The sequence below is a fragment of the Amblyomma maculatum genome, chromosome 11 (assembly GCF_055883805.1).
Source record: "Amblyomma maculatum isolate TAMU_Amacu chromosome 11, ASM5588380v1, whole genome shotgun sequence".
Lineage (NCBI taxonomy): Eukaryota > Metazoa > Arthropoda > Arachnida > Ixodida > Ixodidae > Amblyomma > Amblyomma maculatum.
This window is the reverse complement of record NC_139354.1, coordinates 18,874,420-18,894,898: the sequence shown is the minus strand read 5'-3', so window position 1 is coordinate 18,894,898 and position 20,479 is coordinate 18,874,420. Positions and strand designations below refer to the sequence as shown.

At 44.8% G+C, this 20,479-nt stretch overlaps 1 protein-coding gene across 1 annotated transcript; it reads left to right on the top strand.

The window, feature by feature from the left end:
* The first annotated feature begins 576 nt into the window (after window positions 1–576).
* LOC146172983 (kelch-like protein 34) lies at window positions 577–18,735 on the top strand. Its single transcript, XM_084585097.1, has 5 exons — window positions 577–590; window positions 8,692–8,784; window positions 9,073–9,282; window positions 14,471–14,709; window positions 18,527–18,735. Exons 1-5 carry the CDS (start codon window positions 577–579, stop codon window positions 18,733–18,735), a joined length of 765 nt encoding a protein of 254 aa, XP_084441223.1.
* The last annotated feature ends 1,744 nt before the right edge of the window (window positions 18,736–20,479 follow it).

The window sequence follows — 20,479 nt, the reverse complement described above, 5'->3', positions numbered from 1 at the left end:
GAGACAGAGCCTGATAAGTACCCCACAAATGCCAACACGGTGAGGAGTTCATAGACAAGCTCGTTGTGATCGTATAGATATTCAAAAACAGGCGTTCGATGTGTTCAAATCAGCTGAAACGGTATAGTAAGTGCGCTCAGCTGATCAGCCCGAGAATGTAGTCATTAGTCTGGATAGTTTGATGTAAGCACAGTGCAGAAGACGCCCGTCTTTTGTGCGATGTTAGGGCAAGTTAAATAACCCTAGGCGATCTAAATCATTCCGGACTCCTCCATTACCACAGCACTTCTTTCTCTCATTCTCCTTTAACTGCCTCCCCCAACCCTTCCCCGACGGCAGCGGCTGACGCGTGCGCCGATGAATGGGGCAACTGCTGTTACTTTATTTACACAAAACTAACTTGTATTCCTTACTGCGCCTTTCTTGAATACTATATACAAGTTCCCTGCCCACTTTACCGTGGCCCCCGGGCGCTCCACTTGCCTTGTTTATGTCACAGGTGGACTGGACCTTCGCCAGGCAGCGCTCAAAGTGAAGCGACCATCGAGGTGCTGTTTCGCCCTGGACTTGGCCTCCATGAAGTGGCGAAGGTGAGTCGAGGACTCAACCCCTTTTGACCTAGTAACCGATGATTAATTCTTCTAGTAAAAAGATTCACGGCGCGCACGTCTCGTCCCTGCTTTCTTCAGCTAAGGCAATAGGTGCCTCTACCTGACCACTCTCCCAGTGGTCTGAGTGACCTGCGCTCAGTGGCCTATGTAACATTTACTCGTGATCAAGGTGGCCCTAGTCACGAGTAAAAGTTAAATAACCCACTGAGAGCAATGGTTACATAACTCGTTACACCGCAGTCAGAACGACAGTGCGTTTTAAGTACGTCGTGGCTGAGCAATTCATCAAGAAAAAATAAGTTACTGTTATCATATTGCAAGCAGGATGGAAGAAGAGGGCTCTTTGGGGAAGCGATTTGTGACAAAAATATATTTGTTCAGCTGAATGGTCTAGTCAGCAATGTTTCATCGTTCTGAAGTGATAGCCATAAAGAAGACCACGTTGGGAAAGTTGAAAATTGCACAAATGTCAGTGCTGAGACACAATGAAAAATTCAATGCGATGTCACCATCATGTTATGAGAGAGGGCGACAGATATAGCCAAATGCTTATAAAAAAAGATCGAGTGAGTAGAAAGAGGCTAAGAAAACTATTTGGGAAGAGCTAACAAGATGGTAAGGAAGAGGATTCAATTTAAAAACGCTCGAGAGAAATTTGGTTTTTGATAGGGCGAGATGAAGAGCACTCAAACAAGAGCGACCTCGTAAAATTGCATAATGGATTTATTTGAAATGACCATGGCTCACGTGTACTGGACAAATGTGTGGCGTAATGACTGCCTGACTGCAAATTTAATTTTTCAGACTAAATTTATACAGCAACAAACAGAGCAAATCAAATTAAGCTTGCATCTCCGTGGTGCAAGCCTATACCACCAGAAATAGAATAATGTTACCCTCCTATATTTTCTTTAAATAATGTCATATTACACAGGATTAACCACTAAGCCACGACGGCGGCGCTCCTCGCGTAGTTATTGCGACCTGACCGCGTGGTGATGACGTCATTTCGTGTGCACGACGCGGTCTACTTGCAGAAAACTTTCACGGAAATGTGGTGCAAAAACGAAATCTGCTAGAATTTCACATAATTTGCTCCCTTCCGTGCCCATAGATGGCAGCACGTAGCAAGGAGCGCCTAATCTACATCCACCTCCACCCAAGGCCAGGTGTTCGTTATGGCGTGCTGAGCAAAATTGCGTTCAAGCTGAAAATGGACATGGAAGTTTTTGTTAGTCGGTGAGGCTGGTCATTGCGATTAAAATTCCTGGTAGACTGATATCGTTGTCCGACATTATTTAACCTTAATTAAGGGATCAATTACGGCGCCACGAAGGGTTTATTGGAGGTTATTGGAAGGGCCCTTTGTCTTTCTGGCAGCTGAGGCAGCTGAGGATGATAATAATGATTATACTAGAAACTGGGTAGAACGAGAGAAAGAAGATGGCTACACAGTATGAAAGAGCACTGAAGAAGGGTAGTGGGGGAACATCAGTTCGCAAGCCGAGCCAACGTTTCGACAAGTGGACTTGTCTTCGTCTGGGCAGCGCAATCACCACTGGCGGAGGTTTAAATATGGTATTGCTTCCGAAGAAGAAAAGCTAGGGAGGGGGTTGGAGGAGGGAGGGGGGGGGGGAGTAGTGCTAGGAGCGAAAAGATGTTGCTTCGGAATGTTGGAACTGGTGATCGCGTGACCTGAAAAAAAAAAATAAAAATCGGCAGCAGCATGAAAAACTACAATGTGGGGTGGATGATGATGATGATGATGACGATGATGATGATGAGAGGAGGAGGAGGAGGAGACAGGCACAAAAAGGTCACAACGGAAACAGTTATTCATCACTATTCGCAAAATCGCTCCCCTAATCCATAACTTCCTTTAATGTGCCAAGTAATTTCTCATTAAGTTAAAACCTAGCCTGCTTTGAAGGTCGCTTCAAAGCACATTGCAGTAAAGAGATATGACAGCGGCATTAATGAAAATTCGAAAAATGTGATACCATAAGAAATTACAGACACACACTTATTACCATACCGTGCATAAAGATTTTCCTTCCACAACGTCCAGTATTTACTCCCCCCTTTTGTGTAGAAACGAAGACTGTGCAAGACGAGAACGAAAAGGAAACGGGACACTCGATAGATGCTGTTCAAATCTCCCGACGAGGATCAAATTTCGTTATATCAATTTTTTACGTGTTTCTATCGGTTTTTGTCTGCCAATCCTGCGTTCGCATCGCAGCACGATTCACAGATTACGTGAGATGGCGCCGGAAAACGACAAATCGAGTGCACTTCGTGAATGACGCGTATGTCTTCTTGTCTTCGCACGATATCCAAGAACCCGAAAGTTTTGCGATATCTGTCTAGGCCTCCCAGCTGTCCCCCTGGCAACAGCAGGGAGGTGTGCGTCTAAGGTTCACTGCATTAAAGAATAAGAGAAAGCTATATCAGGGGGGTACCATCAGTAGAACCTGGTCGATGGCGCATCGTCTAGATGGCATATAAGCCAGCACTTCCGGAGATAGGATTCGTCGGTCCCTTCGGCGAAACTTGCTTTTAGCACTGAGTGAAAATGGCGAGGCTCTCATGCCAACTGCACTGCGGAGGTGCGTGCAAAGATGCGTCGTATTCACCTTTAACAGCAAAGGTTCGCTTCGGGACTAAGGATTCTCCCAATAATCTCCCATTACCGTTATTCCGGTTCTTTCAAACAGAAAAAGCCACTCGGAACACCCAAAGCAAAACTGAACTCAGATAAAATTTATTTTAATTATCTACAGAGTCTAAAAACAGGATTCAGATAATTCTGGCTAGTCTCCAGTTGATTCAGGTTGTTTTGTTTTGTGTTTTTTTTTTTCGATAGACCTCTTTTGGGGCATGCTGTTTTGCTGAGCACTGTTCTTTCATGTCCTTCTTTTTAGTGTCTTGGCTGCGCCAGCAGCAGCTGTGATGTTCCAGCAAATTATCCCAATCATTATCATGAACGGCTTGACTTCACCCACAGCTGGACAAATCCCTCTCTTAAAAATCTCCTCAGTTCCACTTGTGATGTTCCAGCTGCTGACAATTTACCGCCGACGAACTTCCTCATTCATCTGCAGACCTGAAATTCTTCCACCACCTCTTTCGTCCCATTTTTTTATTTCTTCAGTTACCCTTAACGACCACCAATTACCCTCATTTGCATTACATCCCTAGGCCATACCCATTTCTTCAACTTGATTTCGACTCGCGTATCATTGCCTCGCGTTTTTTTCTTGACCGACACTGTAATCAAAATCGCACCCTTAAAGGTGCATTTCGTTCTCTATAGCTCACACCCTCCACAAGGGGTGCATTGAGGATCTGATGCACCCTTTCTGGGGGGTGTTAGTTACAAGCACAGAAAAGGGGGCGATTTTGTTTCCCGACCCACTCTGCTCGCTTCCAGTCTCTTAAGCTGCACCTATCATCGTTTTCATATCTTACCGCGTTGTCCTGACCAATTTAATTTCAAGCATTTTAAAAAGGCTCCAAGCTTTACGCCCATAGTGTGAGCAGTGGCAAGAAGCAACTGCTATTTCCTTCTTAGGTATATTAGTAAGCTGCTTTTTATGACCTGAAAAAGCCTGTCAAGTGAATTCCGCCCCAATAATATTCTACTAGTTACTTCGCTATTGTGGTTTCCATTTGCGGTTTCTAGCAGCCCAAGTAAAGGCATCCCACGACAGATCTTGATGCTTCCCCTCCAGCTGTGAATTTTTCTTTCCTTACAAAACTATTGAACTTCGTTAGCTTTCTTCGTAATTATTGTTGATTTCGCCGTTCCGCTCTTAGTGTTCAAGTCTTTATAGGTATAAACATGCTTAACGTTAACAAATCGAGAAAAACCGTCTGACTGCCACGTATATGATTTACGTGAGCAGGGACGGTAACTTACGCCCACGATATTGTCTATAATGATAGGCATCGTCACGTTGGCGTACTGAAAAGCGATCACTTCACAGCGCTGAACTGTACGTATATAGCCCCGAAACATGTTATACATACATCCAGCGCTGTAAACGTGAACATACCAGAACAACGCGGCAATGTTACGATCAAACGGGGTGCATGTGGCCAGCATGTTAGCGACCATTTTCTCCATTCATCATAATCATCGTCATCAGCCACCACCACTGCAGGAAAAAAGGTCCCTCTTCCGTTTGCCTCTAGTTAACGGTCTCTTCGCACCAGTTGAGGCCGCCTTATATCCCCTCAGACTTTCTAATCTCGTCCCCCCATTTAAGCCCCCTGACGCCCCAGTCTCCAGTCTACTGAAGCTTTAATACGTGAATTCTTCACCGGCATGAAGACCTGCCCACGTGAAAATATTTCAGGTGCGCTCTGACAGGAAAAGTGCGTACATGAAGAAAGCATGACGCTAAACCCACGTGGCCACAGTGTTTCGGTCATGACGTTCCCCGAGGCCTGCAGTTAAACATTCAGTTGACGGCACACAGCGCTCATTCTTTCAGTGACAGTATAGCACAGCGTCCTTTTGTGTAGCTCCCTGAAGCAACCAATGTCTAGTGCACGCCGTCTAAGTTGTGAAAATTTAAGTAAAGCAACACGTGATCTTTAAATTTCGGTGAAAATTCTTACTACGAATATATTATCTAGAGTCCGAGCAGGTGATAGAACAACCGTCGCGGGGAACAGAATATGAATGGTGTTTACATGGTGTGCGCGGAAAAGGCTGAGATGGCCTGGAACTGCTGGATAATAAATCCAAAGACTAAAATAAAACCTCTGTACGGAAACACGGTAAAATAGGTTAGGCTAGCGAAAAATTGGACTGCAGTTCTTCTAGGCGGCATAATAAATCCTTAAATTATTCCCTCCATCCGGTGGAGATACTGAAGATCTATGGCGGACCAGTTTTCGTGCTTCGTGCACAAAGAAAAGACATCATGTCTCGAACGGATTCGGATCACAAAAATGAATTGTATGTACGTCGGCTCAAACATCATAAGTATAAGACGGCAACTATCGGTAAGTGTTCAAATAATGTTGTTCAAAACTGCAGCGTGATGGGATAGCGACCGACATCAACGTTGCCACGAAGATAAAGGCTTATTCGACGCTCCGAGAAATCTTTCACAGTGCAAAAGAAAACGTTTTTTTTTTTTTTGTCCATGAGGCCAGCTATCACCGTTCACACAGCTTCCAGTTTGGGCTGTCGTCGAGCCTTATATACTAATAAAACGGTAGATAAAAGAGAACCTTGATGAGAACATAGTGCATGACAAGGCTGATAATTATTTCCGGCCCTAAGCTCGGAAGCGACTGTAACATAACACCTGCCTCGCAGCGTCCATCGCACATGTAGGCACAGCCATACACTCCACACTTTTGAAGCGTTATCGAACTATGTCCCGCGTGACGTCACAACGAAATTTTTGCATCAAACATACAGTGGGCGTGCCCCTCCGTTTGTTGCGCAAGAAATCAGAACGATTACGTCACAGCTGCAAGTCTGCCTTACTGAGCAGTCTCGCTAGAGGACCTCACTTGCTGAGCTCATTCTGAAAGGCCGGAAGTCCTCTATGTAGCACGCTTGGAACGCGCAACAGCAAACTACCCGACCGCCTCTGCAAATATATATTCTGCAGACAATGAGCGTAAGACTCTAAGGCAGATGAGGTCAGCCCCTTCTCTTAGCCTATATGCTACAGTGACCCGGCCACCACACGAATTATTCACTCCACTACTGATCGGCAACGGTACGACCTGTTCGATGCCTTCCTATGGATTTCCGGCATTCACCGGTCGCGGGTCGATATAGGCAGAGATGTGTACTCTGTATAAGAGTAGACTCATTCAAGCCGGCATTCTGTCTCACTCGTCCCACTTACGGAAGGAAAAATAGGATTGGTGCTGTAACAAAAGGCAACTCACTTCCCGTTAGTGGTTGCGCCAGCGTTGGAACGAGCTATTTCTGGCGCTCGGCACATTCTCCTTCTCCTGGAATTAGTAGGAATAGGAAGAGAAGCTATTCAAGCCAACTATGGTATGAGTCGTGGTCGATCCCAGCACGGGTTGAATAGTGAAGTCTATTGGCTATTGGTGTCATTGGTCTTTCATTCGCCTCTTGGATTCGCAGGGTGCATGCTATATGAGCCTACTAACTGTCACCGCACCACCCATCATGGGGCAGTTTACAAAGTTTAAGAGAAGGCGCTCTTATTGATCTTTACTATTCTTGTGCAACATGCTTCCACCGTATCGATCAGATTGTACGAAGTCCCCTCTAACGCTGTCCTTTCAGCTTAATTCATTGTGACACCATAGCAGTGATCCTGGTGATATAGCTTGTCGATGTAGAAACGATTTTCTGATGTCCAATTTCCGTAGTAACCTTCACAGTTGCATCACGTGCCCGATTGCTGGAGAAGCGGTTTCGAGGAAAAATTATGAGGCTCCAGAATAAGTATCCACAGGATTTTCAAGACAATTCTGGGTTTTTCCACGGATGTTCGGCACGGAGTGTGTTCAGGGACGTGTTCAACGTAGCTTAGGTATAAGGGTGTCTAAGCAAGACTCTGGCAATAAAACGAATTTCTTGTGTTGGAATAGGTACTTTTAATAGCTCCTTCTTCTGTTTACATACGCAAACAACCCACAAAATGAGCATGTTGGAAGGATGCTCAGTTCAGAACAGTGTTTAGTTTTATTCTAAAGATTCGTTGTACGGCCTGACTGGAAGCCTAGCTCCTCGCGACATACATCGGTGCGACCATCCGAGTTTCACAGACACAAAGCGTCAGTCTTAACCGTTCGACGAAGACTGCATGCGGACATAAGAAACTGGCCTTCGCCGGGAGGTATATCGGGATGTGCTCATAAGTTTAGCGAGGTCACATGACCATCCCCTGCATTAGCCCCAACTCAGATTACCGCATCTGCGGCATTGTAGTTTAAGCACTCCCCTCGCATGGGGCAATGGATGGCTTTTGCCGAACCCTCGCTGGTTTTCTAAAAGTGCAGGCTTTCCTCCGGTCATGGTGCTCGGCTAATCTGGGGTAAAATGCTTAAGAAAAGGGTATTTCGCCAACAGTACGCGACACCATGTCTCAAGGTGTACGCGCTGCTATAGCTATGCCTTTTCAGCGTTTTTTTTTTTTTTTGCCAGGAGGGGATATACGGATTAGTATGAACGAACAGATAAAAATGATCAATTCCTCACGTGTCTCGATGACAGGCGCTGCCGCGGCAAAGTAGATCAAGTTCGCCTGGTGTGCACTACTTTTGACCACAATGACAGAATGTGCTTGGCGAACTGCTGTCTAAGCTTTTCTGCCATAGGAAATGTGGTATTCTGCCGCTGACCACAAAGCCACGTCACCATGGCCTCCAATACCGGCTGCAGCAGCCATAGCTCGATAAAGGCTTTGTGAAAATATGCATCCAAAGGGTTAGTCTCTCTGGGCAATGAGGTACGGTTGGTGATTTATATACAGCGTTCCAAATAGCTTGATAGTCAAAAGAACTCGTCCTCATTCTTGAAGCTTGCGAATCCGGTGGTACTCATCGATCTTTACAAAAATTACGAGGCTCTACCTGTGTGTGTGTGTGTGTGTGTGTGTGTGTGTGTGTGTGTGTGTGTGTGTGTGTGTGTGTGTGTGTGTGTGTGTGTGTGTGTGTGTGTGTGTGTGTGTGTGTGTGTGTGTGTGTGTGTGTGTGTGTGTGTGTGTGTGTGTGTGTGTGTGTGTGTGTGTGTGTGTGTGTGTGTGTGTGTGTGTGTGTGTGTGTGTGTGTGTGTGTGTGTGTGTGTGTGTGTGTGTGTGTGTGTGTGTGTGTGTGTGTGTGTGTGTGTGTGTGTGTGTGTGTGTGTGTGTGTGTGTGTGTGTGTGCGTGCGTGCGCGTGCGTGCGTGCGTGCGTGCGTGCGTGCGTGCGTGCGTGTGTGTGTGTGTGTGTGTGTGTGTGTGTGTGTGTGTGTGTGTGTGTGTGTGTGTGTTTGGTGGCGCCGCCACTGCATGATAGCAGTGCTGTCCGTAAGGTCGGTACATTACATTACAGACACTATTAGGAACGCATCGCTATCCCGACCCGCAGGCTGGCAGACATGTTGCAAGGGCGGGTCTTCCACTGCCTGGTGGCGCACCAGAGCAAGCTGTACGCCATCGGTGGACTGGGAGACGATAACAGGTGAGCCGACTTATTCGCGACAGCCACCTCCTTCGCCCATTCTGATCCTCTTTTGAATAACTGGCACAGCCACCTCCTTCGCCCATTCTGATCCTCTTTTGAATAACTGGCACAGCCACCTCCTTCGCCCATTCTGATCCTCTTTTGAATAACTGGCACTTAGTTTAACCTAGAAGGTTGAAGGCTTCAAACCCTGCTTCCGATGCATCAACTGTGGGAAAGATCCTAAAGCACGCGTAGATGCACATTGTTGTTCCCGGCTTCTGCCGATGTCTCCTGAAACCGCAGCGCACTATCGTCGGCCGAGTGCTACGACCCGACCACGGACAGATGGCGCGCCTTGTCCGGGCACCTGTGCTGCCCTCGCCTGGCGGCCGCCAGCGCTCTTTTGGACCACGGCCGCCTGGTGCTCGCCGGCGGAGCCATGCGTCCGCTGAGGGGCATCGAGAAAGCTTACCTCGTCGACGACGTGATAGTGCTCCGGCTGCCGCTACTTGCGTGAGTCCACACCTTTTGCGTCAGAGATGACGTTGCGCGCAACTTTATTGGTCTCATTCATGGTTAACGACGCGTAGATAACAATTCGGTTTGCGGTAAGCGAGCCAGGTAACAGCGCGAATACTTCTGCCCTGTTTACTTTCTCCGGGTTGGTAACTAACACTTCTTCCCTACAAGCCACCTGGATCCAGGATCGTGATTGCGGTTCCAGTATATGACGAACTCATCTTTCCTCTCTTCCCTCCTTCTCTTTTATTGTTTTTCATACGGGCAGGGTTTGCCGCTTTTCCTGCCTTTTTCGTTCTTCCGTCTCCCTCTCAAAGCTATGGGGAATATGAGGCGTAAACAAGCTGGCAATTCTTGGTTCCTTTATAAAGTGTGCCGGCGAAGTCCTCGATTCCAATATATATATGGGTAGCACTCGTCCCATCCAAAATCTTTGTCCCGTGTCTCCTCTGGTGTTGCAAAGTTTTAAAAATTAAAGGGAACCATTGCAGCATTTACGGTTAAAACTAGTTTTAATACTTTGTAATTAGAACCACTATTTGTAAAAAAAATCCTGTCCGTGCATCTGTCTGAAGCCTCGGTTGGCAAGTGGCAAAGAGAGAGGGGGAATCCTCCTTTCCAATTTCAGAAGAAAGTTGAGAGGGAGAGTGAAGACCAAGGGGCGACAGGTGGCGAAGAGTGGAGAGGGAGAACGCTGTGCTATGGTAATTGCTGGACTCGATTGGACAGTGGAGCGGAGGACGGCGTCTCACACGGTGATTGGCGGACAGGATCACGCCACCCACTCGCACTGTCTTAACAAGTGGCAGTGGCAGCTCCTCCTGATATACCCTGCCGCAACAATCGCACTGATCGTCAGTACCTTAAATTGTGGTTATACCGGATAAATGAATACATTTACGCCACCTTGAAGGTGCATTAGTTCCATCCAATTACACTCTCAGTAAAGATCTATTATGTCTAATCCTTACTACGTTGACGTTCGAACGGCAGCAAGACGGTTTTTCAATCGAGAAAATTGGAGTTAAGTATGTTCCCGCCAGGCGAGTTGTAGTGGCACCAGCCACAACAATCTCTGTTCGTCCAACTCCCTCGCCTCCACCGCCCACGCTGTGAACGGTGGTGAACGTCGACCTTGGGATGTTGCCTTGATGCAACACTCTCTTAGCTGGCGTTCCTCCTCCTCTCTCGGTTTTCGCCCTCGCTTAGGTGGTACAGGCCTAGCACTGCAGCCAACCGCAGCGCAACGTGTGTCTGGAATAAACAGTTACAGCGCACAGACGTCTCGCCTCCCCCTCCTTTTTCTGGAGATTCAAAATTGTGTCGTGACGACGTCGTTGCCTAAATTGATGTGTTATCACCGTACTGAAGTGAATGGTGGCGATGCGTGGCCTCCGGGATCCATGAAAAAAAAAAAAAACGGTGTTTTACTAGCGAAAGTATTCCCCAGGTGGCAGCACCTGTGTTTCGATTTTTTTTTTTATTGTTATTCTAGCCCCTAAAAGCTTCGTCTTCATAGCGCCGATCTGCACCTCGCGCGCTGGCCCGCTGCGCTTTATTTTTATCCACAGAATAAACAGTCAAATCATGTCTCATCTGGGGATCTTTCAACTTCATGCGCCCGACTAGACAAACGGACGTCATACTTTTTTTTTTTTTTACTTAAAGCTGTCGCTTGCGTGCTCACGGTTATAATTTCAATGCTGCGAAATCTCTAAAACTCCGCCTATGACGAGTATATAAGTCGGTGCGAGACGACGACACCGCCTTGGACGGAGTAATAGTGGTCAGTGCACCGCTATCACTCCGTGTTAACAGCTTTTCCGGCAACTGAGGAAAATACCCTCTAAAAAACACAAAGAAGCGACCGAATCCGAATTTAGGCTTAAATTATGTGTATTTGGTTCTTCAATAACCGACAACCTGCAACATGATCGGCGACGCGTGCGAACTTGCTTAAGATTGGCGCTAAAAACACTAAATGCCAATGGCAAAATGCATGCGCCCCCTCCCCATTACTCAATATTTATGCTAGCATGATGACGAAAGGCGCCGCTGGTGGCGAAGTTAGTAAGTAAATCCGGGAGCGGAGCCGGCCGCGTCGTCTGCTAGCCGTGTGTTTCTATGCAGTCGTCGCGCCATGAATTTGTTTTCCCACGGCGTTTGCATCGCTGCATAAACAGCATCCGCTGTAAATTCACTGTGACACAAACAACGGGACATCTCCAACAATAGTTTTTGCTTGGGTAAATGTTCGAAAGCTATAAAAAAAAACGGGCTGACGATTGTATTCATGCGTCCCAGCTCGGCAAGTAATACGACTCAGAGTGTATACTGTTTGAGTTTACTTCGCTTTAAGAAGCCGCTTGTGATTCCTATCTTATAGTTCGATGTGAAAGCAATTGAAAAAATATCGGCGCATAGTAATGTTTTCTGACGATGCTACCATTCACTTTTAGGAACAGGAAACAAAATATGCTGGTTACTGCGTATACCTGTAATAGGTGATTTATTTAACGCTGCATATTTTTCTGGCCCTTAATATTTCAAGGCATTTCATAGCTCCTGAGTGCAAAGTAAAGATGGATATGATGTGCGTCACGCGCGAGATTTAATAAATTAAACACGGTGCTCCAAGCGCACTGTATATGCATTTAATGGCCTATAAGCGGAGCTTGTCAAGAGCCGAATGTGTAAATATTTTGTCATTTTACGCGTATGAGCTTTAAGAGGCTTAGAATTTATCGAAGGTTGTAAATGGTCGCTTTATCACTTCTCGCCCATTTCCGATTGTACACGCTACGAAACGTCTCATCGCTGCAATCGAGATACGATATTCAAGACTAAGGGCCCGTGGAAGATAATTAAGCATCGTCTAATAAGATCACAAAGCGATTGCTTTGTCGGACCTTGTTCGCGTCATGAATGCAGTAGGTCTACCTTTATTTATCTTGAGCCAGCGAGCCTTCGCGACGTTGAGCGTGTGTCTGTCTCGCAACACAAAAGTCCTAGGTTCGACTTCCACCCCCACCCGAAGTTGACTCAGTTTTCATTTCTGCTCAATCGTCGTCCTTTCGTTACTGAACATCATTGCTAAATTCAGCGTTAATCTGAACATTTCAAACTCCTGAACTTTCTATCGGGATTTTTCCTTCACGGCCAACGACGATGACGCCGGATTTTCTGCGACACGGGACCCGTAGCAACATCGAATTAAAGTTTTGTAAATTTTGCTGATGCAGGGATATGTCTGTAAAAGAGCGGTGTTGGCAATATGTAACGGCATGTGGCGCAGAATGTCTCATTAACTGGGTCAAGCGCGTACCCATAAGCTAATGTGAAAAGAGCTTCCAAAGCAAAAGCAGGGTAACTGAAAAAGAAAAAAGAAAACAATGTATATACTGTAGAAGATATTTATGAGTTTATGCACCATACCTACAATAAAGCAGGGCCGTCAACATTGCAGCTGGTCATTTGGTTCTTGTTCGTAAGAGGTACCAGACACCTGTATACATTAGTTTCTACCAGATGGCTGCAGCATCATCAACGTGTTCGCCTCTACACAACGCATTACCTTAATTTTATGCTTCAGGCCGCCGCAGAAAAAAATCGCCAGGAGCTGAGAAAAGAAAAACAAAAATCGCCGTCGCGAACGTCGGCAACTCTCACAGCGACGCGACTCGCATCCCGGAAGAACTTTTGAAAACGACCGCTAGGCGGCTTCCAGTGGCGCCCCTATATAGGCGGCGCACGGGGCCTATGTGGTTACTCCGCAATGCGACTGTTTCAACACCTCTCGCAGCAGCCCGATATCTCATTCCCAAGTCCACATTTTAAGCAGCGCGTGGATGTAAGATACCCCTTCGCGAGCTGTCTGTGGCTAATCCTCTGGCAACACAGTGTACTACACATATCCGCACAAAAAGCGGAAAAGAAGCTTCGCGAGTCATTCAGCGGGAGATAGAAGGAGCGCTCTGAATCATTGAGCGTACAACAAACTCGGACTCCGAAAGGTTCAATAATTGATGTCCTTCCGGAGTCCCGCAACGTCAATTCGGCTTTAGCCGGATCGGGGTGGTTTAGTTGGGCATCAGACTCAGAGGAACGGCGATATAGATTTCATGGAGAGCCGACTGGATCGGCTTCTTCCTGGCCGTGGATTAAAGCCAGCGGGGTAAGGTGATAAAGCTATTTCGCCTGTCTCCACGTGTAGCGCTGTCGACTCTTTTCCCGCAGAAGAAAGCGCGCTTCTCATATTGGGGTACTGAGGGATATATGGAAAGGGATGACGGTGCAAGCACATACTTTTTGATTGTAGTTCTGTGCCTATTGGTACACATTATATGGCGAGACTAAGGAAATGAGTTACAATTAAGCATTGTTACTGTTTTGCTTCGTGTGTTCATGATGCGAGGATTAGCGAAATTTCAGACGCGACAGCACGAGGCAATGAGTTACACATGCGTGGAGAGGAACGACTCTGCCTGCAACGACTGGACTAGCCTTTATTGTGATGGTGGAGGTATAGAGGCCGTCAGCAGCTATAAATAATAATAATAATAATAATAATAATAATAATAATAATAATAATAATAATAATAATAATAATAATAATAATAATAATAATAATAATAATAATAATAATAATAACAACAAAACCTCGAACGTAGAAATACAGGGGGACATGAGCTCGTCAATGTTGGAAGCGCGGACAACTCAGATTAAAATATTACGTAAAAATCTGGTGAGAATAGGTGGACAGCTAAAGTATTCCCTTGTGTCGAAATATCGTTGACCCAGTAGCGGAAAAGAAACTGGAAAACTGACCAGAAAGTATTCACGAAACCAGGAGAGAGAAATGAGCTTTTAGCGCCGGTTTTTGGGAAATAGATAAAGAGAGAATAAGTTTATTCCCAAGAGTTGAGGTCAATGGCTGCCCTCGGTGAGATCAGTAGTCCAGAATCGTTGGTTTGGAAACCATAATGTTGCTCCAGGACTCAGTGGCATTGACAAACATCCTTGGCCACTCTACAAGCCAAAGCTAGCACTCGGGGTTGAAAACAAACTTTCGTCAAGCACTGAACTTGGTTGATAATGAGGGTCAGGCTCTCAGCGCATAGCAACACCTATGCGTCCGTCCGGGAGTTCGAGCCTAAAGACTGGTTCGAACGCTTACCTGCAGACCAGAAACCGGCGTGGGCGAGCAGCACTTGCCGAAGCTCCCTTCGGCCCGGTTCAGTGCTTCGATGGCCAGGCTGGCCAACGGCGGACTCATCATCGTGGGCGGCGCCACATACAGCCCCAAGGGCTACAGGAGCATGGACGAAGTGCTCCTCCTGAAACGTCCAGGCGTGGACCAGACATGGACCAAGCTCTCTCCGACGCCGTATAGGGTCCACGCGGCGTTGATCGTCTCCGTCGGTGAGTGGTTGCCTACCGACCAAATGGCAGGATTTGGGCTAGTTGGTCAAGCATATGTGCGATGTGCGATACCAGTGCACGTTAAAGAACACCAGATGGTCAAAATTTCTGGAGCCTTCCACTAGGCGTCTCTCATAACCTGAGTCGTTTAGGGACGAAACCTCACAAACTAAACCTGAACTCTTGAGGACATTTAGAAAACCACAGTTAGCTAACAGATTTTTTAATTTAATTTCGCCGGTAGCACTATGTATACAACAACCTTAGGAGCACAATAAAAAAAAAACTTGTTAAAAAGCATAAAGTTCTTCGTTGTAACTAGCAGCAGTAAGGCAGGTTCTCTATAGGCGCTGCTGTCGCATAGTGTAATGTTGCAACTCTCGAAATTGATCATAAAACCAAATACGAAGTCCGTCGTTCCAGTCACTGTTTTTCATTATAAAGCAATCACGATATGTTGTATTTACTGCGAACTGCACCTATGAATCACGTTTCGTGATTTGGAAGAACTTTTAAAACAGCTACCAGAACCATATGCGGTATCTGGGGATTTTTGAGGCGCACTCTTCGTTTTGGGGATGTGACAAACCGACATTAGAGGCCGTATTTTAGAAGATTTCATTTTGTGAAACAATGTCTGCCAATATTAGAAAGCAGATGTACTGTTCTCCAGTCAGCAGAAAATTTTGTTGCTTGATTTATCTTTTGGCTGTCCATCTGATATGACCTGTATTATATGGGACGCCCTTGAAAGTCCCAGAGAAGTGACCACATACATGTTATAACCTGTTTAACGTCCTCGCCATCGGTCTGCCCGAACCAACCACAATGTTGAAAGCCTCGCCTAGCAAATTGGCCCCTGTTCCAATCCGAACTCAGCCTCGAAAATATTTTTTTCGGATATTCTCAGTTTTGCGGCACACACAGCTATCATATACTCATTGGGCTTTGTACGATGCAACTACATGGTTTGGTACCCGCTGTTTTTTCTAAAAGGCAAGAAAGCAAAAGAGACTCAATATAATGTGCGGGCTATTTTTCGCAGAAACCCAACGTAGGAGACCATCACAAATATGAAAAAGCGAGAGCCAAAGCACGGTGTATTTGTTTTGGCGCCACCCATAAAGAGTTCCCTTGCTTTGAAAAAGTATATACCGGACCGGACCCCGGTCGAAACGTCGACGAAGAATAAATTAAGTGTTAATCATCTTCGCTATTTATTTCCTCTGTAGCCAAGAACGTCTTTTTCCAAGTATATATATATATATATATATATATATATATATATATATATATATATATATATATATATATATATATATATATATATATATATATATATAAATGACAGCTCCTCCCATAACGTAATTTCGTTTCATACACCCCCTAGTGCGCAAATTAAATATTGCCGACATCCAGGGGCACATTCTTCTCAAGGTTTCACTACCTTAGCGGCAAATACCTGTTCTTAAGGTACAAAAATAAAGCTGAAAAGCAAACATTTTCCATAAGTGGCAGCGCCAATGAGACTTATAATAATTTAATTACCCTTCAAGAAATCCTGCATTCGGCTCTGATCGAAATCTTTACTAGATAGCATCACATCTTTCTGAACCCAGTTGTGCTGCACTAAAGCAACACAATCATGGCACCCGACTGCACTTGTCACGTGATCATTTTTGTACTGCGCGAGCTTTCTTTGAGCTCGGGAAAAAGATACGTGTGCAACTTTTTTTATCGCAAATAAATAAAATGGGGGCTTCTGAAAGTGCTCTCCAACTTTGCAAATGATATATTGTCTAAAGTCAGTGTTAAGTAAATTTGAACATTGTTTTGTTTTCAATGAAAGTTTTATATGTGGCGGACAAATGTTTCGAATCAAAAGAATGAAACTTAACTTTACAATATGCGGCTTAATTTTCTCGGGAAAAATCGTGTATCACTAGAGACTTCAGGTTGAGGTTTTTGTTGGAGGGAAATAAGGAATGTGAATAAATGGGGGGGGGGGGGGGGGGCACAGCCCTATAACTGTCTCCTAGTAGAATTGAAGGACCACCTCACTAGAGGTAGAAACCGCCGTTTTTTATATTTTAGTGCAGATGCAGCGGGTCTCCAAACTTGCAACTTTTTGAAAGGACAAAAACGGCACTAGAGGTAGCAACCGCCGTTTTTGTCATTTCAAAAAGTTGCATGTTTGGAGACCCGCTGCATCTGCACTAAAATATTGTCATCTATTATTTTTACTCACTAATTTTATGCAACTCTTACTTTTATAAAAGCTATTAGAAACTCGTTTTATTCTTGCCGTTGATTTAGTCAAAAATTGCTAACTGTTTCAGGAGCAACGCGCTGCAAATATGTTCGTTTTCAACTTTGCATACTGGCATGATGCCTTAAGCTGTTTGTTCTAAATCTATTTCTATTTATTATGCGGGTTACGTTCCTAATTTCACACCAAATTTGGAGCTCCAGATTGATAGGTGTGTTCTCTACAAGGCAACAAAATCACCCAAAATCTGAAAACAGCAAAAAAGTGCAACTTTGACATTAAAAAAATCAACATCTTCGATTTTTATTAAAATCCCTCCCAAGTATCATCACTACTTCAGAAATATCACGGACTAAGAAGTGTTGAATTATATTGTTTAAAATTATAAAGATATAATACTGAGGGCTTGTCCTGAAAGTGGCAATAATCCGCCCTACATTCTGGCACGACTCAACAATGTTGCTACTGAAATTTTTGTCTATATTATATATCCCTTGTTCTTTATTTCTGAAATGAAGCTTTAGAGTTGTCAGTTCTTTCTCCATAATATTATGAAATGAGCCAAAATTCAAAAATATAAGAAATAGACAATTTTCATTCAATTTTAAAAACTTCCCCAACTTCAATTTTTATCCAAATCTTTTAAAAACAATCCCATATACTTAATAAATATCAAGCACTATAAGTATTGCATTATGTAAACTAAAAATATGAGAATAAATACAGAAATGTACGCATATTTTAATTCTACAGAAGTGCTTATGACTTCCCCTAAGGAGTAGATGTCAAAACATCGACTTGGGATTTGCTGGATTTAGCTACATTTTATCTTATGCCATATCCAAAGCCCTCTCAATGCTTATAATGTATTTTATGCTTGCTGGCAGGGTTGAAGATAGCTTGAAATTGAATAAACTCGCTATTTCTGGCATTTTCATGGGAGAAGGGCGGATCACTGACGTGTGGACCACATTCGACTGTGCCTGCACTCAAAGATTTGTATGCTGGGCATTCTACGCTACCGCTCCTGAGCGAAATTTCGCACAAGTGCAGGAACACACTCTGAGAGATCTTTTGTGGCACATCTCCAATACGCCTCCAGACGCTATAACTTCGTTTCTTCACTGAGTCTTAGTGGTGGCGCAAAAACGTCTCCGTCGATCGCGGCTCCGCCCTCATGGAAGCCTTGCTTTCTTTCCGTGGGTTCACCTTCGACAGTAGCGTTGTCAGCAGCGGTTTTGTTTCTACTGGCTGGTGCATGCGGCGCGTCCGTTTTCTCCGCGAACAACCGGCGGCAAGTCCGGAGATGCTCACCATGTCTCCGCTCCCATAGATAAGGCCGCGCTCTTGGGGTACTCATGGAGGCGATCGATTTGGCATCAGAACTAAGACAGAGCACTCCTACCGTCCTCTCCAGCTACTTCCCCGAGCATAGCAATATGAAGCAATAAATAATACAGCAAACTGGAGGTGTATTAGCCCCTCCCGCGCATCAAAAATGCTTCTCAAGTGTTTGCCATTGCCTAACCTAACCTAACGTAACCGCAGGGCAGGACGTGTATGCTATCGGCGGATGCACAGACCGCCAGGAGTCCCGCGGCGTCCGCAAGGACATGCTGGTCATGAAGGGTGGCTGTCCGGGCCACAGCCACGACGACGAGGACCTCTGCTGGGAGCCCTGGGGCACGCTGCCTGGCCAGCTGGTCGGCATGGACGCCGTGCTGTTCAGCGCCGAGGACGCGCGGCCCGGGGAATAGAATCGAATGAGACGTGCTGCCATCAGCAACGTCGAGTATACCTTCGTAAAAGTGAATATATGCATTATACACGCAAACACCTCAGCGTCAGCGATTGAGCTTGGGTCGGCGTGCCACATGCGAAGATTCCCGACTGTCCTAGATGTATTTCAAGATGTGCTGCATTTGGGAAAGATACTATTGATACAATATTTATTTATTTATTTATTTATTTATTTATTTATTTATTTATTTATTTATTTATTTATTTATTTATTTATTTATTTATTTATTTATTTATTTATTTATTTATTTATTTATTTATTTATTTATTTATTATTCCTCATGGCCTACGCATATAAAGGGGTACGCAGAGGACATCTTTACTTTATTCATTTCTTTCTTTCTTTTTTTTTAGCAACTGGATTGGTTGCCCTGATAGCTGCCGCATGCCATGTGGCCTGTACAAATGTCTTTTTTTTTTTTTTTTGCTTCTTTACCTTATCAACCTTCGTTGTGATCGCGCATCTCTTTCCGCCAACTGCTGTCGACGCGATCCACATCAATGTGGCGGTCACTGCCTCCTCAGCGAAATGTTTTTATAAACATTCACGAAAAATGCTTTTTTCTGAAATAAAGTCTAAGAAAAACCCATTTCACGCTTAGGTTCTCCAGAAGTCACCATAAATCTGCTGTCTCTGCAATGCCTGAGTAAAATCAGTGTCACAACGCACAAAAGCTCCGAAAACATTTCCAATCAATATTTCGCATTCTCGAACTACTGTTAAACGAGCTAAGTTCCGGAAATTCTGCTTTTCTTTGAAATGCGGTGTTTTATGTAGAAATTCAGTGGGAACAAACTATAAAACAGGGGCTGCAGAAGCTGGCGACTTCGTTTTGAAAACCATGCTGCCTTACAGAAAAACTCGTCAGGCACTTCCAGGAAACCAAAACGGATGCCGTTTCTTCGTGGCATCCACTATATAGTAATTACACATTATATATTCCAGAGTCTAAGGCAATCCTCTAAAGTGGACAAGAGTATATATACACGGCGCAAAATGAACAGGACGAAACAAAGATTAAACACAGACAAACACGTTCTGTCTATTATAAGTTATAACACGTTCTGGTCCATTATATACGATAAATACGCCCTGTTCAATTTACGCCGTATATCTACTCTTATCGTGTACCAACTAGGCCAACAGTCGATCCTTGTGAACCCCCTAAGGCGGAGTAGATTTATAACAAGGGAGTAATTACTCATTAGCATCCACCAAACCGCAGCTATAAAGGAAGCAAACAATGCTATATACGGAAGCTTTTTCGTAGTTGAAATACTCTTCCTGGTTCGGGGTCCAGGAACACGGGCTAGGATTAATTATTCATGAACTCCGGTGCTTCTGTGAAATATTTCGTAGCCGGGTATTGCTGCGAATTAGCGGATATTAATGAGCAATTACTCCCTTATCACACGAATATGTATTTGTGCATTATGAAGAGCTTATACTGCAGCTAAAGCCTATTGTACTGTGTTGTGTACGCGCTGAATAAGAGAGAAAATAACACATGAAGAAAGATGACAAAATAACTTAGCCAATAATCGTGTTACAGCCTTAATGAGCTCTGCAAGTTTCGGTATGTGTGGTGTATGCCATCGACGAACCGCGGAAAAACTGCACGCATTGCAGCATTGCATTGAGCATGCCCTAACTGAAAGCAACTTAATATCAACTGACCTAGTAAAATATACATGAACGCT

Bases quoted from the DNA above. Each gene is read 5' to 3' on its own strand.
- LOC146172983 (XM_084585097.1), top strand. The intron at 8,785-9,072 runs GTGAGCCGACTT...CTGAAACCGCAG, and splicing joins GGACTGGGAGACGATAACAG to CGCACTATCGTCGGCCGAGT. The intron at 9,283-14,470 runs GTGAGTCCACAC...GCTTACCTGCAG, and splicing joins CTCCGGCTGCCGCTACTTGC to ACCAGAAACCGGCGTGGGCG.